Source organism: Lathamus discolor, chromosome 2 (genome assembly GCF_037157495.1).
Source record: "Lathamus discolor isolate bLatDis1 chromosome 2, bLatDis1.hap1, whole genome shotgun sequence".
Taxonomy (NCBI): Eukaryota; Metazoa; Chordata; class Aves; order Psittaciformes; family Psittacidae; genus Lathamus; species Lathamus discolor.
This window is the reverse complement of record NC_088885.1, coordinates 154,745,538-154,768,092: the sequence shown is the minus strand read 5'-3', so window position 1 is coordinate 154,768,092 and position 22,555 is coordinate 154,745,538. Positions and strand designations below refer to the sequence as shown.

Below are 22,555 nucleotides of genomic sequence, written 5' to 3'. Positions count from 1 at the left end.
CTGGGATTTATGGAGATGCTGAGATGCTCTGACATGTTTTTCACCGACATTTTCTGATGCTGTAACTGAGGTCACTTTTGCAAATATTATTAGTAACGTATGAGCTGCAGTTTAATATCTTAGTACATTTGGTGGCATATTACGCTTGATTCATTTAAACTCAAAGCTTATTCCAGAGCAGATAACCGCACCAATTTTTTATAGCTTATTTCACACTCTGAGCTCTGCCAGCCCCTTCAAAGCTGTGGCTTTTTTATAATTGATTATCCACCAGTGAACAGACCTAATGTCCATGAAGAGATTTAAAGAGCTCTCAATGTAAGTATCATGACATAGGCAGATGTGTTTCTGCCATGGTAAGGCTTATACTCCTCTGGCTGATATATAAGACTTGCTTTACTTCTTGGATGTCACTGTATCCATAGAAGAGATGACCAATTACAAATTGTTCTAATTTAATAATTCATTCTGCTACTGCTATATGGTTTGCACAGTGAGAAGGAGAAAGTTTCCTTCTCTAAGAGTACAAGGGAATATGGTAAATTGAGCAGCCTTTAGAAAAGTAGAAGATGAATGTAAGCAAATCTTGATTTACTGTCAAGGGGCACTTGTTCCCTCCCAGCAAAATATGCAACAACACTAGCAGCTTTGGGCTAGACTGGGAAAGGGAAACAGAACTGAGCTCTTTGTTTTTTTCTGTCACCAGTGATGTAACACAGACAGAGGATACTAAGGAATCATGTCCTGACAGTCACTGATTTGTTATTAGCCTGATTGTATTCCTCACCTTCCAGCAGCTCTTAAGTTTAACTTGTGTGTTTCTTCCTCAGGTGAGGAGATTCTCAGAAGCCTTCTTCTACACTGAGCACCAGAAACTTGCTGTGCTCACATTTCAGGAAGGCCTGTAAGTAACCCACTAACCTTTCCCTGTCACTGCAATATCTGAAAATGTAGTCTGAAACATTTTATGATCAAGACTAAGGTCTTTTTCTGCTGGACATGGAGGAGATTGGTTTGAGAGAAGTCACAGGTTCTGTTCTAGATCCATATTGTAAAACGATTGAAATCAGTGTAAACAGTAAGTAAGTGTCTGCAATCAAACCCCAGAAATTATTATTTTCAAGATTCCGGTATTCTAGAAATATGATGCAGGAGATCATAGAATCATAGAATGGTTTGGGTTGGAAAGTACCTTAAGATCATCCAGTTCCAACCCCCCTGCCATGGGCACGGACATTTCTCACTATACAATGTTGACCAAGGCTCTGTCCAACCTGGCCTTGAACACCACCAGGGATGGATCATTCACAACTTCCCTGGGCAACCCATTCCAGTGCCTCACCACCTTAACAGTAAAAAACTTCTTCCATATATTTACCCTGAACTTCCCCTGTTTCAATTTAAACCCATCACCCCTTGTCCTACTGCTACAGTCCCTGATGTAGAGTCCCTCTCTCCCCACCTCTTTTCTCAGTCACGGTTGGATGCAATTCTCTTCAAAGCGTATCACCGTGAGTACCACCAGCCTCAGGGCAGGCAGATGTATTATTTATATCTTTCTTCATTTAACTTCTTAAACTCCTTACACTAGATCCATTACTGATACTTTTAATGGGAAATAACTGCTGTCAAGGAACAAAATGCTAACACTTAAGAATTTGCTTTTTACCATCATAATAAACATTTTAGGAGGTAGGTAGTCATGGATTTCTTTTGGTGTTTAGTCCAGCCCTACTTTCTATAGCAGAAAAGACTTCTAAATGCAGCCAGAAGCAATAAACAGTCAGTGCAAAGCTGTGGATGTTCACTAGATGCAACAGTGGAGGACAGGAATGGGGAATATCACCACATTAGCTGGAGGAACCTTGAGAGTGATGGGAGTTCAGGGCTGATAATTAATTGAGAATCAACAATGCAAAGCAGTCCTGGAAAACAAACATGGCACTGGGATCCCTCCAGAAAATCATGCTCAAAAACAATGGCAAGGTAAGTATTTCCTTCTGCTTGACACTTCTTGCTTGGAACCAAGCTGGGCAGTATGAGGAGCCAGTTTTAAAGCTACACCATGGCACATCCTGCCTCCAGTTTCATCTAGTGCTCTCAAGTGGAGAACATGGATAGTATTCAGCACCTGACCCCTGAAGGCAGAGTTAAAAAATGCTCAGATGGGAATTTCTGAATAATGAGGGATGTCCAGACTGTTTGTCCATTGGAACAGCCTGTCACCATGGGGAGAACACAGCATTGCCAGTGTTGAAGCACATATTTCAGAAAGAGTTTTCAGGCCATGACATCAGGTTCTGTTGCAGTGATGAAGCTTAAGAGAGACATCTGTTTCTGATGTAGTGCAAAGAAGGAAACTGCTTTCTCAGAGCTGTCACTAGGGACTTAAGGTCTGATTCAACGTTGATAGAAAGGGCCATGACTTCATTAGTGGAAGGGTTGTACATGGCTACCTTGTTCTGCCAAATCAGAACAGCACCATGGCTGCAGGTGCCCAGCTGTGCTCACTTAGTCCTCCCATGTCAGGTTTTAAGTGAGTGATGTACAAGGGAAAACTCATGTCAAGATCCTGGGGTGAAGGCACAGATACTCATGGCTCCATTCAAGCAAACATAACCCTGCACAGGAGGAAACCTAATTGCATGGAGTGTTTTTATTTCTGCAGGCAGCCACAAAGCTGACCATCCCTGCAGATAAACATATTTTTTTCCTCAGTGATTATCAAGGAGACTGAGTAAAAAAAGAATAAAGTAGTTTACAGACTTTAAAAGTAGATCTATGTAGTAAATTCAGCCTATACAGGCCTCATGGCATAGTCATGTTCTCTTTTTGACTTTGCTAGATGATGAAATGGGTTGCCCAAGGAAGTTGTGAATGCTCCGTCCCTGGCAGTGTTCAAGGCCAGGTTGGATGGAGTTTTGAGTGATATGGTCTAGTGTGAGGAATCCGTGCCAATGGGAGGGGGTTGGAACTGGATGATCTTAAGGTCCTTTCCAACCCAAGCTATTCTATGATTCTATGATTCTATGTATTGGAAAAACAGTCTTGGCTGCTGTAGTATTATCAATGTTGGGGGTTGCCATAGGGAGCGTTAATTGGGCTCGCATTAAAATGAGATGAGGTCTCAGCATGCTGGTGCTCTACAACCACCTCAAAAAGTAACAGGTTTTATTCCCCCCATTGTTTCTTCGTTCTTACCAGGCAAGAACCTTGGTTTTGCTTCCTGTGCTATTGTTGTGAGCTTTGTATGAGGCCATGCACCTCTATGCATAGCAGCATTTGGCTGCTTAGACAGATGAGGACACACCATTTTCAATAGGCTGGGTATGACACAAGGTGGGAAACTCTAGTGGGGGACTTATCCTTCCAACATTTTACAGGGAAAGAAAATAGATTCTCACGCCTTTTAATGCCAAGTATTCATCTTTTGTGCCAGTTTGGTCTCAAAACCAGTTTATTATTTTTAGATGCGGTCTTTAATAAAATGCTGATGCTGTTAATGAATGTGTCAGAGAGAACTTATGCTGCCAAGAGTTAACTCTAAACACCTAGGTGCTGCTGCAGGCCAGAATGATCAGTTAGATGTCTGTGACTCCTGAGTCATGTGTTAACAACCAGTGACTTCATCTTTGAGGAAAAAATAACTAGCCTACAGGTATAAGCAAATGATAAACAGCAACAATTACATTCTGAAGTTGAAGCTGATGTGTTGGTCTGAATAAGCTATTTGTGTCTGGACACAAGAATATTCCACACTGGTATGAATTACAAACCTGTTGTTTGAGTTTTGCTTCATAATGTAAAGTGTGTTTTTTCCAGTTCACTGCCATCTGATGATTACCTACTTTTTGGTAATGATAATTTGAAACATTGCAACTGTGCTGTCCTATGCGATCTGTGCAGAATTGCTTTCAGCTGATCATCTAAGAGAAGCTTGCTGCCTTCCTCTGTTTCTTAGTTTAAACAGATTAATTCATCAAAGAGTCAACACATAAACAAACTTTGCATTTTATGTTTTCCCCATTGCTTGAGGATGATGCTTACATAGAAAAGCTCATAAGTAAAATTTTTGTATTTATGATAGCTGAACCCACATTCATGTGCCAGTTGAATGTCACATTCACTGATGAAAGCCAGGTAGCATTTCACATGGCCTGAAAGATGGAGACAGTTATTCTTATTCTGCCCCCAGGCAGTGGCTGACCTAGAATCATAGAATCACAGAATGGTTTGGGTTGGAAAGGACTTTAAGATCATTCAGTTCCAACCCCCTGCCATGGTCAGGGACACCTCACACTAAACCATACCACCCAAGGCTCTGTCTAACCTGGCCTTGAACACTGCCACGGACAGAGCATTCACCACTTCTTCAGGCAGCCTGTTCCAGTGCCTCACCACCCTTACAGTAAAGAATTTCTTCCTTATATCCAATCTAAACTTCCCCTGTTTAAGTTGAAAGCCATTACCCCTTGCCCTGTCACTACAGTCCCTGATAAAGAGACCCCCTCCAGTATCCTTGTAGGCCCCCTTCAGATGTTGAAAGGCTGCTATGAGGTCTCCACATAACCTTCTGATGTATCTTAGCTCTTCTGAACACACACATATGTGAGATATCACAGTGAGTCCTCTGAGAACCAATATACATAAAATTGAGGGCCTGCCACGCATCCTTCTTGGCCTTGTTCCTCCCTGTACTGCTCAACCAAATCTTTGATTATGGCTTCCTCCATCTGGCTTTTAAAACTCTTGCCACAGCTGGAGGAGATACACTGGAAAGGCAGCTGAGGGATCCAGTCTCATCTGCAGTGACCCCCAGGAGGACAGCAGTGAGTTACAGTAGTTAACAGGAGCCTGTGGCGGCAGCAGCAGCTGGAACAAGGGTTTTGCAGTGTGCAAGTTGTAGGTAATTCGAACTCAGAGATCTGAACTGAAATCAACTCACTGGAAAAGTCCTAGGAACACCAGGTACCCTTCATTATGCCGTACTGCCTCCTCTCATGTTAAACACGCCTCTGTTCTCTAATCACACACCCAGCTTTGCTGCCAGGCTTTCAGGAGTGATGGGGAAACAGCACAATAACTACTCAAACACTCAATTTCTTCCCTACTTTATTCCCAGGATTCAAAGTCACGGTCAGATTTCTACAGAAATTCGTAATTCAGAGTACTTCACCAGCATGCCCCCTCTTCCAGCAGAATGCCTCGACATAGATGGGGACTGGAACACGCTCCCAGTTATCTTTGAAGATAGGTACATGGATATGCCTTGCAAAGGTGAGTGAAACACCACAGAGACAGGTTGATATGAGGGAGGTTCGCTCCGCCAGGTCAAGGTAAGCTATTTTACACTCCTTGGGCTGAATCCGGCTTGGATGAAACTATGATCTGCTATGCAATATGGCTGAATTCTGTTTTGCCTAGAACCAGAGTATATCTTGTAGCTTCATATTTTTCACCTTCAAAATAAGCTGCTTAGTTACAAGAGCTGGAGGCAAAATGTAAAAAGAAAACAAAATCTTTCGGATTTTTGTTACAGTACAAATTAAAGGAAAACCAGCACTGTGAATTTCATCCCCAGTGTGACATCTAGTGGTAAGAAAACTCAGAATAAACTCCCCAAATCTTGGCAGAAAGCCCATGCTGCCTCTGAAAGGCAGCATTGCTTTCAAAAATACTTTCCCCTTGAGCACCCAAATCAGATTTTTAATTAACAAATTATTTAGTTCTTCAGATTTTAGTAAAACCTCATAGCTCTTGATTTCCTTTTCTTTTTACTCCACTATTAAGATGAGCAAGGAAGCAATATGTATAGTATTATAGGTACCATATTCTAGTAAATATGAACTGTAGTCCAAAATTTCCACTCTTCTAGAGTTCCCCGACTGCCTAAATTTTGGCATTGCTCATTACAGATATTTAAACTATTAAACTGAATATTAATCTCACTCATAAACAAGAGCTGTATTACGACCAATGTCATATGACAGCAGGAATACAAAGAGATATCAACTTTGTTTCACTAGCGTACACTGTAAAAAACTAACAGGTTAGATACAGTTATACTAAGGAAAGTATATTTTATTCATGTTGTTTTCTTTTGCTTTACTATAATAGTTTAGTGAGGATAATTCTGGTTAAGTGAACTCTTTATGCACTTGTAATATATCTCTAATGTATGTATAATTTATATAATATAAATATACATATTTTTTTAGGCCTTACAATAGCTTTTCCAAGTCCCACATCACCTTAGGGTAATTTGTTGTGTTCTTTATTTATATTACTTTATCCCTCCTTCCTTCCTTCCTTCCTTCCTTCCTTCCTTCCTTTTCTTTCTCTCTTTCTCTCTTTCTCTCTTTCTCTCTCTCTTTCTCTCTTTCTTTCTTTCTTTCTTTCTTTCTTTCTTTCTTTCTTTCTTTCTTTCTTTCTTTCTTTCTTTCTTTCTTTCTTTCTTTCTTTCTTTCTTTCTTTCTTTCTTTCTTTCTTTCTTCCTTTCTTTCTCTCTCTCTCTTTCTCTCTTTCTCTCTTTCTCTCTCTTTCTCTCTTTCTCTCTTTCTCTCTCTCTTTCTCTCTTTCTCTCCCTCCCTCCCTCCCCCCTTCCTTCCTTCCTTTTTTTCTTTCAGATCAGAATCTGGAAGCTTTCCCAGATTTTGAGGCTCCTGCAATACTCGACAATGATTTTGCATCAAATGATGCCACCACAGTAATGAAAGGAGACTTTGAGAAAGGTCCTCTGCTAATACACACAGACAGGATAAATGGGAATCCCTCCTGCATATACAGTGGTATTGAAGGTGCTGCACATACAGCTAAGAGTTTAAACCAGCACTCCACATCTCAGGTATGTACAGTGAACAAAGAAGGCCAAAGGAAACCTGAAAATACTTTTGCTTCAAGTCAGGAAACTACTTCTGACTCAGAGCCAGGCAATACAGAATGTACAGCAGATGACTTTAAATCACCCGAGGAAGCTTTATTAAAACACAACAGACTTGCAGTGGATGTTACCTGTGAAGATACAAACCCTAGCAATAAGGATTCCCACAAAAGTGAGCCTGTGTTAATTGTCAGTGCTCAGCATGAGTGTGGGGCATGTGGAACTGATGGCTTGGAAGACAGGCCTGAAATACATAAACCAGATGAACCTAGGCATCCTGAAAATGATTTCACTTCATCTGAGCTTGCACTGAATGAATTAACCAGTCTTGAAAAAACAGGAGATCCAGACCCCAAGGCTCTGCTCCCTGTTTTAAAAGCTTTGCCCCCACACAGCTTTGAAGTTAAATTGTTCACAAAGGAGCAACGAGGTGAGGAGTGTGAAGAATTCACCCTTATGTCAGGGGTCATAAAAAGATCCTCCTCTATAATATCAGATTCAGGCATTGAAAGTGAACCGAGTTCAGTGGCATGGTCTGATGCTCGCAGCCGGGCACTGGAGCTGCCCAGTGATAGAGAGATCCTGCACCACTTGGTACGGAGACACGTCATCCACAGAAACTCCCTGGAAGGTGGCCACACGGAAAGCAATACCAGCTTGCCCAGTGGGATCCAAGCATCACTCACATCCATCAGCTCTTTGCCTTTTGAGGAAGAGGAGAGGGAAGTGGAGCTCACCAAACTGACAAAATCTGTCTCAGCTCCTCAGATCAGTAGCCCAGAAGAGCCTGCGGAGGAGGTAGATATATCCAAACACAGTGAAGCAACCTCAGAAGAGTCAGGAGGATACTCAGAAAGTTGCATAAAACCAGAAGGTGGAGATGGAAAATTAATCGTGGACTCTACTGAGTGTAAAATCACCACTGGAAGTGAGCAACCAAGAGGCTCCCCAAAACCCTCTATCAAACACAGTAGCAGTAACACTGAGCTACAAAAGGAGGAGGAGAAGGAAGGTTTTCCAGAGACTCTCTGTAGTTTGGAAAATGTAGGACCACCCATTTGTCTAAAGCAGCTCCAAGATAATATCTCTGAGTTCCAGCTGCTGAAGAGCAATGGTGAGCGCAGCTTAAAAACACCAAGGGCTTGCAATTACTTGGACAAAAATACAGATAAGTTTGATGCATGCACTGAGGATCCAAAGGACAAACTTAAGCTGGACAGTTTAGAAATACAACAAGACTTTTACTCCAATAGCAGAACTTCAGGAGAGGAGAGTCTTTCCCAAAGCATAAAGCTGGTACCAGATTTTTGTTATCGTGTTCCAGCTCCTTCAGAGACCTCAACTGAATTTGGCTCAATGCAAGGAGAGTGTGGTAGCTCTTTAGCTGATGAGAGCTCAGCAGAAATGCAAGGGTTACAAGAAATTGAGCTCAACGACTTACCTGCCTCAGCAAACCCTGCTGCAGGATCCTACCAGGCTGAGTATCCTCAGGAGCCCAACAGCCAAGAACATAAACCTGTTGCTAATGGCACTGGGTTTCATCCGGCAACGACAGAAGGAGTAGCCCTGGAAAGTAGGAAGACTGTTGATGTGGTTAACTTGTCCGTCTCTTGCACAGCCACGTGTCTTCCCTTTTCTTCTGTGCTCAAAGAGACCCCTGCTATGGTCGGCTTCTCTGCAAAGCAGGCTGTGTTCCCCATCACACGCCAGCCTCTGGGCTCCTTTGGAGTTGTCTCTTCAAATTCAGATGAGATGGATGAAGAGACAAATGAAAGGATGCTGAAGTAAGAATGTCTAATTACTTTCTTCATTAGTGTTACTGTAATGTCAAGAGAACCTGACAAAGTTCAGGGCTCTAATGCAATAAGCATACTGTAAGCTTGCATTCAAAGACAGTTGCTGCCTGAGGAATACAGTAAAAATAATACAAATAGATGAATGTTTCATACAGAATAAATAATCTGAATAGACAGGAAAGATGAAAACATAGAGGGACCAAGATTGTAAAAGGTATTAGGTCCTTAATCCTCATGAAAAAGAGTGGGATTTAGGAAAACTAAAACAAGAGGCAATATAGGCCCACTGCTGAACGAAGTGGGTACCCTGGAGACAGAGGATATAAAGAAGGCAGAGGTGCTGAATGCCTTCTTTGCCTCTGTCTTTACTCCTGCAGACTCTCCCCGAGGGCCCCGGATTTCTATAGCCCCAGAAGGAGTCAGGACAAAGGAGGAGTTTGCTTTGGTAGATGAGGATTGGGTTAGGGATCAGCTATGCAAACTGGACATCTGTAAATCGATGGGTCCGGATGGAATGCACCCACGGGTGCTGAGGGAGCTGGCGGAGGTCATTGCTAGGCCACTTTCCATCATCTTTGGTAAGTCGTGGGAAACGGGCGAGGTGCCTGAGGATTGGCGGATGGCAAAGGTCACACCAATCTATAAGAAGGGCAAGAAGGAGGACCCGGGTAATTATAGACCGGTCAGCCTTACCTCCATCCCTGGAAAGATGATGGAACAACTTATTCTTGACTCCATCACTAGGCATATCAAGGATGAGGGGGTCATTAAGAACAGCCAACATGGTTTTATGAGGGGGAAGTCATGTATGACCAACCTTATAGCCTTCTATGAGGAAGTGACTAGGTGGAGGGATGATGGTAGAGCGGTAGATGTGGTTTTTCTTGATTTCAGTAAGGCATTTGATACTGTCTCCCACAGCATCCTCATAGATAAGCTGAGGAAGTGTGGGCTTGACGATCAAGTAGTGAGGTGGATCGAGAACTGGTTGAAAGGAAGAAGGCAGAGAGTTGTGGTCAATGGCGCAGAATCTAGCTGGAGGTCTGTGACTAGTGGAGTTCCTCAGGGGTCGGTGCTGGGACCGGTGCTGTTTAATATTTTCATCAATGACCTGGATGAGGGAACTGAGTGCACCCTCAGCAAGTTTGCTGATGACACAAAACTGGGAGGAGTGGCTGACACACCAGAGGACTGTGCTGCCATTCAGCGAGACCTGGACAGGCTGGAGAGTTGGGCGGGGAGAAACTTGATGAAATTTAACAAGGGCAAGTGTAGAGTCTTGCATCTGGGGAAGAACAACCCCATGTACCAGTACAGGTTGGGGGTTGACCTGCTGGAAAGTAGTGAACGGGAAAGGGACCTGGGGGTCCTGGTGGATAGGAAGATGACCATGAGCCAGCAATGTGCTCTTGTGGCCAAGAAGGCAAATGGCATCTTAGGGTGCATTAGAAAGGGAGTGGTTAGTAGGTCAAGAGAGGTTCTCCTCCCCCTCTACTCAGCCTTGGTGAGGCCGCATCTGGAATATTGCGTCCAGTTCTGGGCCCCTCAGTTCAAGAAGGACAGGGAATTGCTTGAAGGAGTCCAGCGCAGAGCCACAAAGATGATTAAGGGAGTGGAACATCTCCCTTATGAGGAGAGGCTGAGGGAGCTGGGTCTCTTTAGCTTGCAAAAGAGGAGACTGAGGGGTGACCTCATCAATGTTTACAAATATGTGAAGGGTAGGTGTCAGGATGATGGAGCTAGGCTTTTTTCAGTGATATCCAGTGATAGGACAAGGGGCAATGGGTGTAAACTGGAACATAGGAAGTTCCACGTTAACATCAGGAAGAACTTCTTTACTGTAAGAGTGACAGAGCACTGGAACAGGCTGCCCAGGGGGGTTGTGGAGTCTCCTACACTGGAGATATTCAAGGCCCGCCTGGACAAGTTCCTGTGTGATGTACTGTAGGTTACCCTGCTCTTGCAGGGGGGTTGGACTAGATGATCTTTTTAGGTCCCTTCCAACCCTTGGGATTCTGTGATTCTGTCTAAATAATCGTTAAGATCTGGCCCTCCTTCAGGAAGTCAAGGTTACCCAGCCTGGAGTATAGGTCCCAGTTAGTTCACTATGGCAGTGCTATAGCTCTCCTATTTTGCTTAAATAATTGCAGTCATTAGCTAAACTATGAAACAGGAGCAGCAGCAAGTAGGGTCTCAGCTGCAGGTTCTGGAAAATGGGAGAATTTGCATCCTGGGTAGCTAGAGAAGAAGCTTTTTGGGTTGTTTTTTCTTGCTTCATTGCCTATGCCAAATGTGTCACATTGCAGCTTACAGTGACCCATTCCACAGATTGACATACTAGCACATGTATACCTCTGTTATATTTTGGTGTCTTTGCTGTGCTGAGGGAAAACAGTAGCATGGGAATTTCTCAAGCTGTCCAAAATGTTGGCTCTCTGCATGTGCATTCGTTTGTGACCCAAGGCTTTATTTCTCTTTGTTTGAAAGCATCTTGAAGCTTGTTTTATAGACCCTGCTGTATGTCCTGCTTAATCTAAGCATAAAATTTGCTCCTTCTTTGTGAAGCAAAATATTTAAGCATGCATTCATTCATATGAATCCAGAGCCTCCAGGTCCATGGCTCATTTTTTCATTCTTTCATCCCTTTAAAGTCAGTTAGGTTGCTGTAAGTAATTGCTTCCCATTATATCAAATGGCCTTAAGTTGTCCCTGGACTTTAAACTTTTATATCTCCTAACCTGGTCCATCCCAGTTTTCTTCTTAATTCTACACTTATGTTGTGACTATTAATTCCTAAAAGCTCTGGATAAGTTTTGCTAAGTCAAAAAGCCACTGAAGAGGTTGGCATCTTCAGCCAACAGAATGCTTTAGGGTGAATTCAGTGCTTTAGTGCTGAATTTCAGGCTTTTAGTGGGAAAGGGGCTAGCTTCATTCTCTCAGCACTTGAACTGCTCTTCCTCTTAACTACTAAATGTTTTCAAAAGAACTCAAAACCAAACCAAAATATCTGCCATTCAAGGTGCATCCTTTAACTGCACAGCTGGAGAAATGGGAAGAACACCTTCTACCTGCTTATAAATGTATCTGATGTTAGCAAAATCATGCATTTTGCATATCAGCATCTATAAGACTGATGATATTGTTAAGATGTTAATTCTATATCTTAGTCTCAGTGTTATGGGCCACCAATTATCTGTTGCAAATCCTGGAAGGTGTGAGGTGTTAACCCGCTTTAGCTATTCTCAATATTCATGTAGCCCAATCACACAGAAATAGATTTTTTTCATTGCATGCTGATTTCTCTCAATCAGAATAGATAAGAAATAGTATCCAGGTCTCTACTTAAAGGCTGAAAACCTAACTTCTTGCTAATAGCAGCCTCCTTGTTTCTAATTGGAAGGTTTGTTGTTGAACACCCAGTTCTGCTGTGATTAATTAATGTATTCTCCAGTTTCTATCAGGCCAAAGAAAAATTTAAAAAAGAGATGAAGATTGAAGGATTTCTGTACAGTGACGTATCTGTACTAGCTTCTGATATCCCATATTTCCCACCAGAGGAAGAGGAAGAAAATTTGGAAGATGGAATTCATCTGGTTGTCTGTGTCCATGGATTGGATGGTAAGGCCAGGAGGAGGGGCTGTAAAGGGCAGGTGTTCAGCAAGCGTGAAAGAATGGAGAGTCCAAGGAAATTATGTATCCTAGCTAAGTATTTAGTCCTTATTGTGTCATTCAGTCTATTGTAATAAAGAATCTAGGGGAATATAAAATGCTTACTCTGAGGAATGTGTGTTGAAGCTTTCTTTGTTGCTGTTTAAGCAGAATTCCTCACCAAAGCACATCAGTTCTTCTGTATGCAGGAGGAGTGCATTACAGTAACTCTTTTCTTTCCACAGTTGCTTGTTTTGCAGTACGTCACCAGGATAAAAACACTATTTAAACACTGTTACAGGGTAAATAGTGGCCAGCTTTCCAGAGTGAGAGAATAAAAATGTTATTCACTGCAGAGGAAGTATGACCTGGAATTTTTTGGATCTATGCTTTCCAAGCGAAAAACAGAGATGTTATATGAATCTTCTCTTGACAAATTACTGGTATCAATGGGAAAGGTGTAGATATTAACCTGGAAACTACAGTGAAGGAGGGGTAAAAAATGCCAGGCATTCTTGCGAAGGTGGGAAACAAACATTGGCTGGCTTGAGCAAGGACAATTTGCCATTCAGTATCTCTGTGACAGTAACGTCCTTCTCATAAGGTGGAGGTACCCCTTTTCCAACAAAACATTTCAGAAGACTTCAGAATTTCCTAGTATGAAATGGGGTATCTCCCAAAATATTAGGAGCCTTACAGTATTTTAGCATTGCCTTTAATTGCGAATACTGAGGGACAGGCTACTCTGCCTCTGAAGGTACAGCTCCACACCCAAGCTCATGTGCCAAGGCCCCTGATAGGGCTGAAGTGTCCCCTGGGAGCCTCACCAGCTGTGAAGGTGGAAAAGCAGACCTCAGCACCTTTGTCTTACCTCTGCTGTTCAGCAAATAGAGGACAGAGTAATTTTATTCTCAGTCTGATGTTCTCCCTTTCTTCCCCACTATTTACCCAATATTCATCGCGGACTGTAGTGATAGGACAAGGGGCAATGAGTTTAAACTTAAACAGGGGGAGTTCAGGTTAGTCATAAGGAAGAAGCTCTTTACTGTGAGGGTGGTGAGACACTGGAACTGGTTTCCCAAAGAAGTGGTAAATGCTCCATCCTTGTCAGTGTTCAAGGCCAGGTTGGATAGAACTTTAGGAGACATGTTCTAGGGTGAGGCATCCCTGACCATGGCAAGGGGGTTGAAATTAGATGATCTTAAGGTCCTTTCCAACCCAAACCTTTTTATGATTCTGATTTATGCAGTCCTCAGTAGCATGGAGGTGAGGTCCAGCCCCACCTGTGCAGACTGTAGATATTCTTGCTCTCCAGTTGTTATAATGCATGATCTTATGGTGTAGTGAGGTGTTTTAGCAGCACTTAGCAAGAGCTCCCTGGTGTCAGGGTTTATAGGAAGATGAATATGTTAAATTGACTTTATATTAGTTATTTTTCTGTTGAATTACATCTTATAAAGCACCGTTCATTTTTAGGTAACAGTGCAGATCTGCGGTTGGTGAAGACTTTTATAGAACTGGGACTCCCTGGTGGAAAACTGGACTTCCTAATGTCAGAAAGAAATCAGGTATTATGGCACTGATTTCCATCTTTATATCTGCTACAAGCCATTGACACTGCCGAAACAGGACCTTCAGCAAAGCCTTTTCACCAGCTGAATGAAACAAAAGCACTGGAGAATTCAGGGAATTCTATTTATTACTTAGTGCAAAAGCCTGGTCCTGGTCCTGTCTAATGTGATAGGGTGTTCAAATCTATCAGACAATATTCTTAGCATTAAAGTCAAAGGCAATGACGTTAGCACTTATAGGACTGGACATTAGAAGAAGAAAATTGATTTATCCTCTCAGTTTGCAAACTTTGCAACCTGGTACCTCTGCCTGTTGAATGCCAGGCAGCAGAGCACCAACAGAAAGCAGGAAGATAAGTGATGCTAAATTCTCCAGAGGATGTGGATTATCCAGCAGGTGTTCTCAGCTTGCTTTGCTGCATCAGCCATTGTTTCTCAGGTTGAAACATTTGCAAGATTTATTTCCTTGAAGGATAAAGAAATGTCTTCCAGAAAAATTCATTGCTAGCCTAGGCAGAGAAACAGAAATTAATCTGTGTTTTCCTCTGCAATGAACCCATATTTATGACAGAGAGGCCTAACTTTATGCACAAGATAAGGTTTTCCAGTGCCCAGTCAGAAATATTATTCTGATTTATGAGCAGCTGAGAAACTTGATTCAAAACTTCCCAACCTTCTTTTTTTCAACAGCTTTTATGTTATGAAGTGGCTCGTTGGTGATAACTTGTAAACTTGCTGCTTCCCAGGGCAGATCTGTCACCAGCAGACCTGCACAGGTGAACAAGATGAAAATAATGAGGAGACCACTTCAGACTTGCATGAAAACTTCTTTTCATGTTTTCAGAGAACCAACATATTACAAGTTCTCTATTTAGCATTTTCCAGGACCTGTTATGGGAACTTTTAGGCTGGGAAGATGAGGAAGTTCCCATGGCACTGGAAGTAGAACCTGTGTGGTTCGATGACTATTTGGGTGCTGGAAAGCATCCTGTCACACTTTTTTTCCCTGCTTTGAGATCCACACACAAAATTACCCATGAAATCAGTCCTTTAGCTGAAGTTTGCTTTACAAAGGAGAATGCAAATCAGTTGTTTTAGGCCCTCATTTGTGATACATTTGACAAGCTCAATCAGGCTGAGACAATACCAAATGATGGAAATATAAGCAGGTGAAATATGTCATTTGATACGCTCTGTTTTGATTAATGTTCAGGCTCATATTCTTCCACTTTTAAACAACTTGAAAGATTTGGGTTAATGAGCCTAAGAGGAAATGATTAATTATCAATGCAGGCAAAACAAATGCGCAAAAGGTTAGTGGATTGTTTGTGGTTTATGAGAACATTTATTTTAAGGCTGTATTGCAAAGTGAATATGCTCATGTTTTCCTTTGCGAAAGCTGCAATTAACAAGATGAGTTGTGCCACAAAAGCATGAATTACTGACATCTTTGCTCTGAATAGCTGTTCCAACTTTGATGATTGTTTTTATGGCATCTCATTAGTTACAAATTTGATTTAGAGTCCTGTTGAATTGCCACATGACACAGTTCTGAATAAGATCTGTCTGCAGTCTTATAGACTGGACAATGAATTATTTGTTTTATTGCATTAGAATTGAAGTACTGTTGCAAGCAAGAAATTGTTTCTCTCAAACACTCATTCTCTTACTGATAACTGTTGAAGAACCAACACACAGCATTTCATTAAGATGGCTAAATAATCTTGATTGCATCCTTAGAATCATCATAACCCACGTGTCAGTATATATTGCTGTAAACTATTTTAGCATAATAATCCATTAAACTCTAAATGCCAAAAGCTTTACTACCATCTGCAGAATTTGGTATATGCAGTGGCTGAGCATTCTCCCCAGTGTCAAGTCAGGCTGCTTCAAGACCATACTTGTGACTTTTGAATCACTCAGCAATTTCTCTCAAAGAGGAACTTAAAATTTTAGAGGACCTGGAGACCTTGAGCACATATAAAGAAAGTTTAGACTGGTTATTATGCTTCTGCTTCCATTTTACTTTGAAAATAGATCAGTCTGCAATAAGTGCAATGTATTTAAATCCACTCTCTCATTCTGTTTTTCACCAGACTGATACATTTGCTGATTTTGATACCATGACTGACCGATTATTGGATGAAATTATTCAGCATATCCAGTTATACAACCTCTCCATATCCCGAATAAGGTAAGTGTTCTGACAGTTAATAGTCTGTAAATGTTTGAGTTACATGAGCAGCATTCGGTGAAATTAGCTTTTCCAAAAGTGTCCTGTGTCAAAAGCTGTTAAATCAGTGAGATGAATTTTTATGTTGTTATATATGGAAGAGTATCTATGTGGCTGAAAAAAAGGGTGAAGTGATACCAAAAGGACGTTACTGCAAGGCCTTATAAGAGTCCCCTCAAGAGCAATTTATGCCACCCTTCTGTTTTATATAAATAAAATACGGGTGGGTTTTGTGTTAATGTAAGTCTGTCTTTCCCAACAGTTTTATTGGACATTCCCTTGGTAACGTCATCATTCGATCTGTACTAACTCGCCCCAGGTTTCGCTATTACCTCAACAAGTTGCACACCTTCCTGTCCCTCTCTGGGCCACATCTGGGAACCCTTTACAACAACAGTACTTTGGTTAGTACAGGTAAGAGTTGATGGGGAAGCTATGATGGGCTGCAGGCCATGGCAGTGTGCATGAGAAAGCAACGCATGGAGGTAGCAATAAACAGTGCCAACATGACTTGTACACTGAAGTTGTGGAAAATATTTACTGAAGACTTTAAACTCACACAGAAAAAATGCAATGAGTATTTCATTTATTTCAGTATCTACTACAAGGTCCAGCACAGTGCTCCCTGGAAAACCCAAGGGTGTGCAGCAGAGAGATGACCTTGCTTCCACTGTATTCGTCCACTTCTCTGTACACTACCAATAAGCAGAGGCATCTCCAAGGCTGAAGAAGACACAGTGCTGTGGGAATGGAATTTCCCTTCAGCCTTCCTGAGTGTCTATGTGTCCTGGGTTTGCCAGTAGCCGTTTCGCTCCTTCTTAGTAATTGGTGCAATGCTACCACAATGTGGATAACCACAGAATCATAGGATAGTTTCAGGTGGAAAAGTCATGTAGTTCAACCTGCAATCAACAGGGACACCTTCAACTAGAAGATGAGGCATTGTCGTGGTTTAACCCCAGCCAGCAGCTGAAGTACCACACAGCCGCTGGTTCACTCTCCCCTATGGTGGGATGGGGAGGAGAACTGGAAAAGGATAAAACCCGCAGGCTGAGATAGATAAGAACAGTTTACTAATTAAACTAAAATATAATAATAATAATAAAAATTTAATAATAATAACAACAACAATAGGAAGAAGAAGAAAAAGAGAGAGAGGAATAAAACTCAAGAAACACAAGTGATACACACTAAAATCGCTCACCACCTGCCGACCTGATGCCCAGCCAGTTCCCAAGCAGCAGTCAGTGGCTTCCAGCCAACTCAACCCAGTTTCTATTCTGGGTATGACATGCTGTGATATGGAATACCCCTTTGGCTAGTTTGGGTCAGGTGTCTGGTCTCTGCTTCCTCCTGGCTTTCCATGTCCCTTCTCACTGGTAGAGCATGAGACTAAAAAAGTCCTTGATCGGGGTAAACATTACTAAAGCATTGTTGTGTTATCAGCATTGCTCTCAGACTAAAGCCAAAATACAGCACTGCACCAGCTGCTAGGAAGAAAATTAACTCCATCCCAGCTGAAACCAGGACAAGCATCTACCACATCTCTGGACAACCTGCTCCAGTGTTTCACCACCCTTATAGTAAAAAATTTCTTCCTTATATCTAGTTTAAATCTACCTTCTTTTAGTTTAAACCCATTACTTGTATCCAGAGAGGCCCTTAGACTTTTCTCCATGTTGATTAGAAATACAAGAGGAAGCCAGACTTAAACAGAATTACCATGCTACCCTTACTCTAGGCACATGTCTTTAATCCCCTCTGTGGATAACTAGCAAACAGGATAAAAATATGGACTGATTTTCATTCCAGGTCTTTGGCTCATGCAGAAATTGAAAAAGTCAGGGTCCCTTTTGCAACTGACCTTCAGGGACAATGCTGATCTGCGCAAGTGTTTCCTCTATCAGCTCAGCCAAAAAACGGGTGAGTAGGGCTTGATGCAGCTCTGTGAATACCAAGGGCTATTCCAAAGGATTTTGCTGGGTTGCCATGTCCTCCAGCACATAAAATAAATCTTCATTTTGTTAATGATCTTTCTTTAAGCACTCTTGCTTTTGAGAAGGGCTGCTTTAAAATCTAGCATCTATTATTTATTTTATCTGTGCTTTTTTTTTCCATGCCAGTTATCAGTGGATATATTTGCCAGACTGTTAGCACCAAATAAGACCTCTGTGCTGTAGTAAATACGCACCTGACTTTATATTCTGCAAGCGAGAAATATTATTCTTGACAGGCCACCATTGCTTAATTCATGATACCAGATGAGAACCATTTCTTCCTTTTTTATTATTTTTTTAAGTTGGACATTGCTTGTCTCTAGGAAATATGACTCTGTGAGATGAAAAGCAAATTTTATTCATGTCACTTGTGACACCTTCGTACTACAAAGTGAGATGAATGGCCTCACACTGGAAAAATGTTGTCTTAATAGAGAATTTTTTACCGTTTCCTTGGTCTGCCATGAATAAATGAAAGAAAACAGGCTTTTCTAAAGAAAAGAAAGCAAGCATGATGCTTCTGTTCAAGTAAATGTTTTCTTTTATGAGTTATTTTTAATATGGGGTGTCAGCAAACTGGTGCTAAGTAGGTAGTCATGAGGTCAGTACTTGATACTTAATTTTTTTCTCATACTTTGGTACATTGCTAATAGGAAATAAAGACTATCTTAAGATGAATATGACTTGGTAATTCTTAATTGGATAAACATAGATCTGTTTCATACTTTTATGAACACACTACATGATAAACAATGATGGGTAAATGCTGTATTTTGACTTTATCTAAATTTGCTTAATTGAATTTTCCCTTTCTTTTCCTGGCTCTGATTTCTGTGGAGCACAGTTGACAACTGCTTTACTACTGTCAAGTTCAAATAAAATTAGGTCTACGCAATTCCCAAACAAAGAATCCCCAAGCATGTGTTGTGAGTGAATCAGTAGCAGCATTGTACCAACTTTCCCAGATAACTCTTCAAGTCTCCACTAATTTCTGACTTTCTTCTTACACCAGAAGTCCCTGGTACTTTTCAACCTCTTTAATTGTTCCTTATGGTTGTCTTGAAAGAAAAAAAACAACATTAATCCCTATTGAACCTCTTCACGTTAGATTTTAACTATGGTAACACTCACTGTCTCATTTTCTGACTTTCACCTCAGTCTGGAGTCACAAACTCAGTTGGTATGATTGCACAAGAAAATGATAAACAGCTTCAGCCAGGCTTAATAAAGGCAGCCATCAGGACTCTTTGGGACTCCTTTGTGGTGTTGACGGTCAACTCTCCTAAAGAAATCTACAAATCAAAGGGCTTGATTCTGAACCCCTTCCCCATAAGAGGGAGGAAAAGGTGAAGATCAAACCCACAGCTTTTTGTGTTCTGGATACTTTCTGGGTCAGTAGACTAGATCATCTGTGTCAATTTTCTTACTTTTCTGTTGAATGTAGGAAGTGAAGTGTTAAGAGACTGCAGACAGGGCAAACAGGGAGCCTGTTTCCATGGTCCATCAGTGGCCTCATTGCCCCCAGAGAAGAGGGAGGATTCCTGGTTTCCAATCCATATGCCAGTAGTGTGCGTTTATCAAGGCGCTGTTGAATGCAGCAGCTGGATCCCAAGGCTCTCTCAACAATGATGTAATACCATGACATCATAGTGAAGTTGTTACTTCTCCCTCTCTCTATTTTGTTTGAAAATTGTACTATTTTATTGTGTTGGTTTTAGATTTCCTCCCCATTCTTGTGGACATTTATTTATCCAAAACCCTTCATTGACCATAGTGGGCTGTAGATGTGCTTCCAATGTTTAGAGGTATAAGCATTTGCAGGATTAATCAAACACTTCTGTAGAATAGAGACAGTTCTTTTTTGATTACAGACAATTAACCTGTATGGATGTTCATAAGTCACAAAAAGTTTGCAGAAGCAGCAGAAATGGGATTAAGCTATTATGAATCTTCTTAAACTTGTGTTGCATGTTTTAATTTTCATCTATTTTGCACTGTAGAGTTTCAAAGGTGTTTGAACATGAAGTAGCTTTGCTGACACTGTATGTATTTTCATTGCTGTGCGTCTTTGTGATAAATGTGTTTAATGCATTTGACACAGGTCTTCAGTATTTTAAAAATGTCGTGCTAGTGGCCTCACCCCAAGACAGATACGTGCCCTTTCATTCAGCAAGAATAGAAATGTGCAAAAATGCACTTAAGGACAGACATGCAGGTATGCTTAAGATCCTTTTTCTATTTACAAAATTCTTGAGGAATTATGTTTCTGTGTAACTGAAGTTATTGCATGTAAAGGGTTGTTCATCAGCATGATGAAAATGGAAATGTTTATTTGATAAGGAAGAAAGTATTCTCTTCCCACAGGAAATTACTGATATCAATAAAAGAAGCTTTTTAAGAAGTTCTTTGATTAAAACAAATTTCATTCAGGTTGTAATCCAAGGTTTCTTACTGATTCTTCCCCTTCCCTCTTATTTATATTTTTGAAAGTGATGATAATAGAACTATGTTTTCAATAGCGTTTGGATGATGGTAAGGCGAATTAAGGGACAGATTTTAAATCATCTTGCATTATAATATCCGTAAAATGCATCAGGACTTCTGCCATCAGAGGCCTAACCCTCTTGTGAACTCAGGCTGTATATTGTCCCAGGTATTGCCTTTGGTATTAGCAGACTCCCTCATTTATGATTTCATGGCTTCGGTTTGACACCACTTCCAGAAATCACGCTCAGTGTAATGTCATACCTCTTTCACATGCGCAACTACCTTGAAATGGTGGTATTCTTTGGAAGCAGCAAGACACATCCAGGCCTGATAATAAACATGGTTACCTTCACACGTCTTATCTAAATTGCAGCTTTTTCTATCCTATCTCAAATATCTATTAGAAGATAATTCTCTAACTCCGTCTTCCAGTGCTTTTTTCTCAGGGAGATGTTTGACTTAGCTAGATCTACGTTCAGTGTAGACCATTTATGACTACAAGTTTACTGAGCCATTGTTTCTGCCCTGTAAACTCCTTAACTATCTGTGTAATGTCCACCCTGCATTAGATTTCCAGAGAAACCCTAATGTCTTGCCAGACCCTTTTGCATCTGAATTCACAGGCAGCATGACTCCAACACTCTTTCCTGAAGGAAACAATAGTATTCCCTTCTGCCATAGAGGAAATGAACCTAAACTCTGAGGAGTGTCCCACTCTTCATGCTAGCAACTTCAGCAGACTCTTCAGATGGCCAGTGCCTCCATTAGATTAATGCCTGACACTTGGCAAATCTCTGAAGTGGACTGTTACCTCTTGCACTTTGGCCTTGCTTCCATTTTCCTTCTCATTGTGACTGTAATTAAACAATATTGGGAAGAAAGAGTGGATATGGCAGCTTTTGCATGTAAGTGTGACATCTAAAATCTTTTGCAGGTCCTGTTTACGCAGAAATGATTAACAACCTTCTCCAGCCTTTGATTGGTGCGAAGGACTGCACTTTGATCAGACACAACGTGTTCCATGCTCTGCCAAATACCGCCAACACGTTGATAGGCCGGGCTGCCCACATTGCTGTGCTGGACTCTGAACTTTTCCTGGAGAAGTTTTTCCTTGTGGCAGGACTCAACTACTTCAAATAGTGCCTGAAGTACTGGGTAACGAAGGCAAATCTTTTCACTGAGTGGAGGAGAATCCCTTAGCCAACAGTGCAGTGTTAGAAACAAGATCAGGTGGGACTTTCAAACTCTCCATTTCCATTTCTGTTTCAGAGAATAAAGTCCTATGGCTTTAAGACATTCAAGCTTCCAAGTATTGGTGCTTTTGGAAGAAGTAAATACTCCTCTTCAGTTTGTATGTCCTTTGTCCACATCATAATGACACGGGCTACTTCTGAAGTACAGGATCAGAAAAAGAAGGCTAATTCTCTAAACCTGATTGGACCAATGTGTTTCCCATTTCTTCTGAATATTAACCCAGGAAATTGGCTGCCCTTGATTTAATGCTTATTTACATGTTAACAAAGCTATACACTTGTAGCACTTTTGGGGTAATTAGCAGAAGACAAAGCAAGCATATATGAACTCAGGTTAAAACCTCCCCTGTGATGAACTGAAAAGTCTGAAAAACATTTGTGATAGTTTAATGTTTCCTTTTGTTGAAAGAAAGTATTTGGATAATTCCATTTCTGGTAATAAATTTCAAGATGCATACATTCAAATAATGCAAAGAAGTGAGATATTTAACACAGAATGAAGAAATCTTGGTATCTGATGTTAATCCTCCCCCCAACTTTAAGTTGGGAACAATTTTGTTCAAGTTAGAAGCTGCCAAAACAAGAGGATTTTACTGAATTACATGTAAAGTAACAGTGGCATCTGTTAACATTTCTTCCATTTACATTTACAGAGGATCATTATTATGGTCATTGTAACCTTAGAGG

The 22,555-nt window shown here is 41.2% G+C and overlaps 1 protein-coding gene across 1 annotated transcript in view; it reads left to right on the top strand.

Moving 5' to 3' along the window:
* The window catches only part of FAM135B (family with sequence similarity 135 member B), a 153,047-nt gene extending 131,292 nt beyond the window's left edge, over positions 1-21,755 (top strand). Inside the window, exons 10-19 of the mRNA XM_065669446.1 lie at positions 831-904; positions 5,123-5,277; positions 6,627-8,664; positions 12,128-12,294; positions 13,801-13,892; positions 15,995-16,092; positions 16,394-16,545; positions 17,944-18,054; positions 20,230-20,343; positions 21,550-21,755. Of these exons, the coding sequence (XP_065525518.1) occupies positions 831-904; positions 5,123-5,277; positions 6,627-8,664; positions 12,128-12,294; positions 13,801-13,892; positions 15,995-16,092; positions 16,394-16,545; positions 17,944-18,054; positions 20,230-20,343; positions 21,550-21,755 (3,207 nt within the window). The remainder of the gene's footprint in view (positions 1-830; positions 905-5,122; positions 5,278-6,626; positions 8,665-12,127; positions 12,295-13,800; positions 13,893-15,994; positions 16,093-16,393; positions 16,546-17,943; positions 18,055-20,229; positions 20,344-21,549) is intronic.
* The last annotated feature ends 800 nt before the right edge of the window (positions 21,756-22,555 follow it).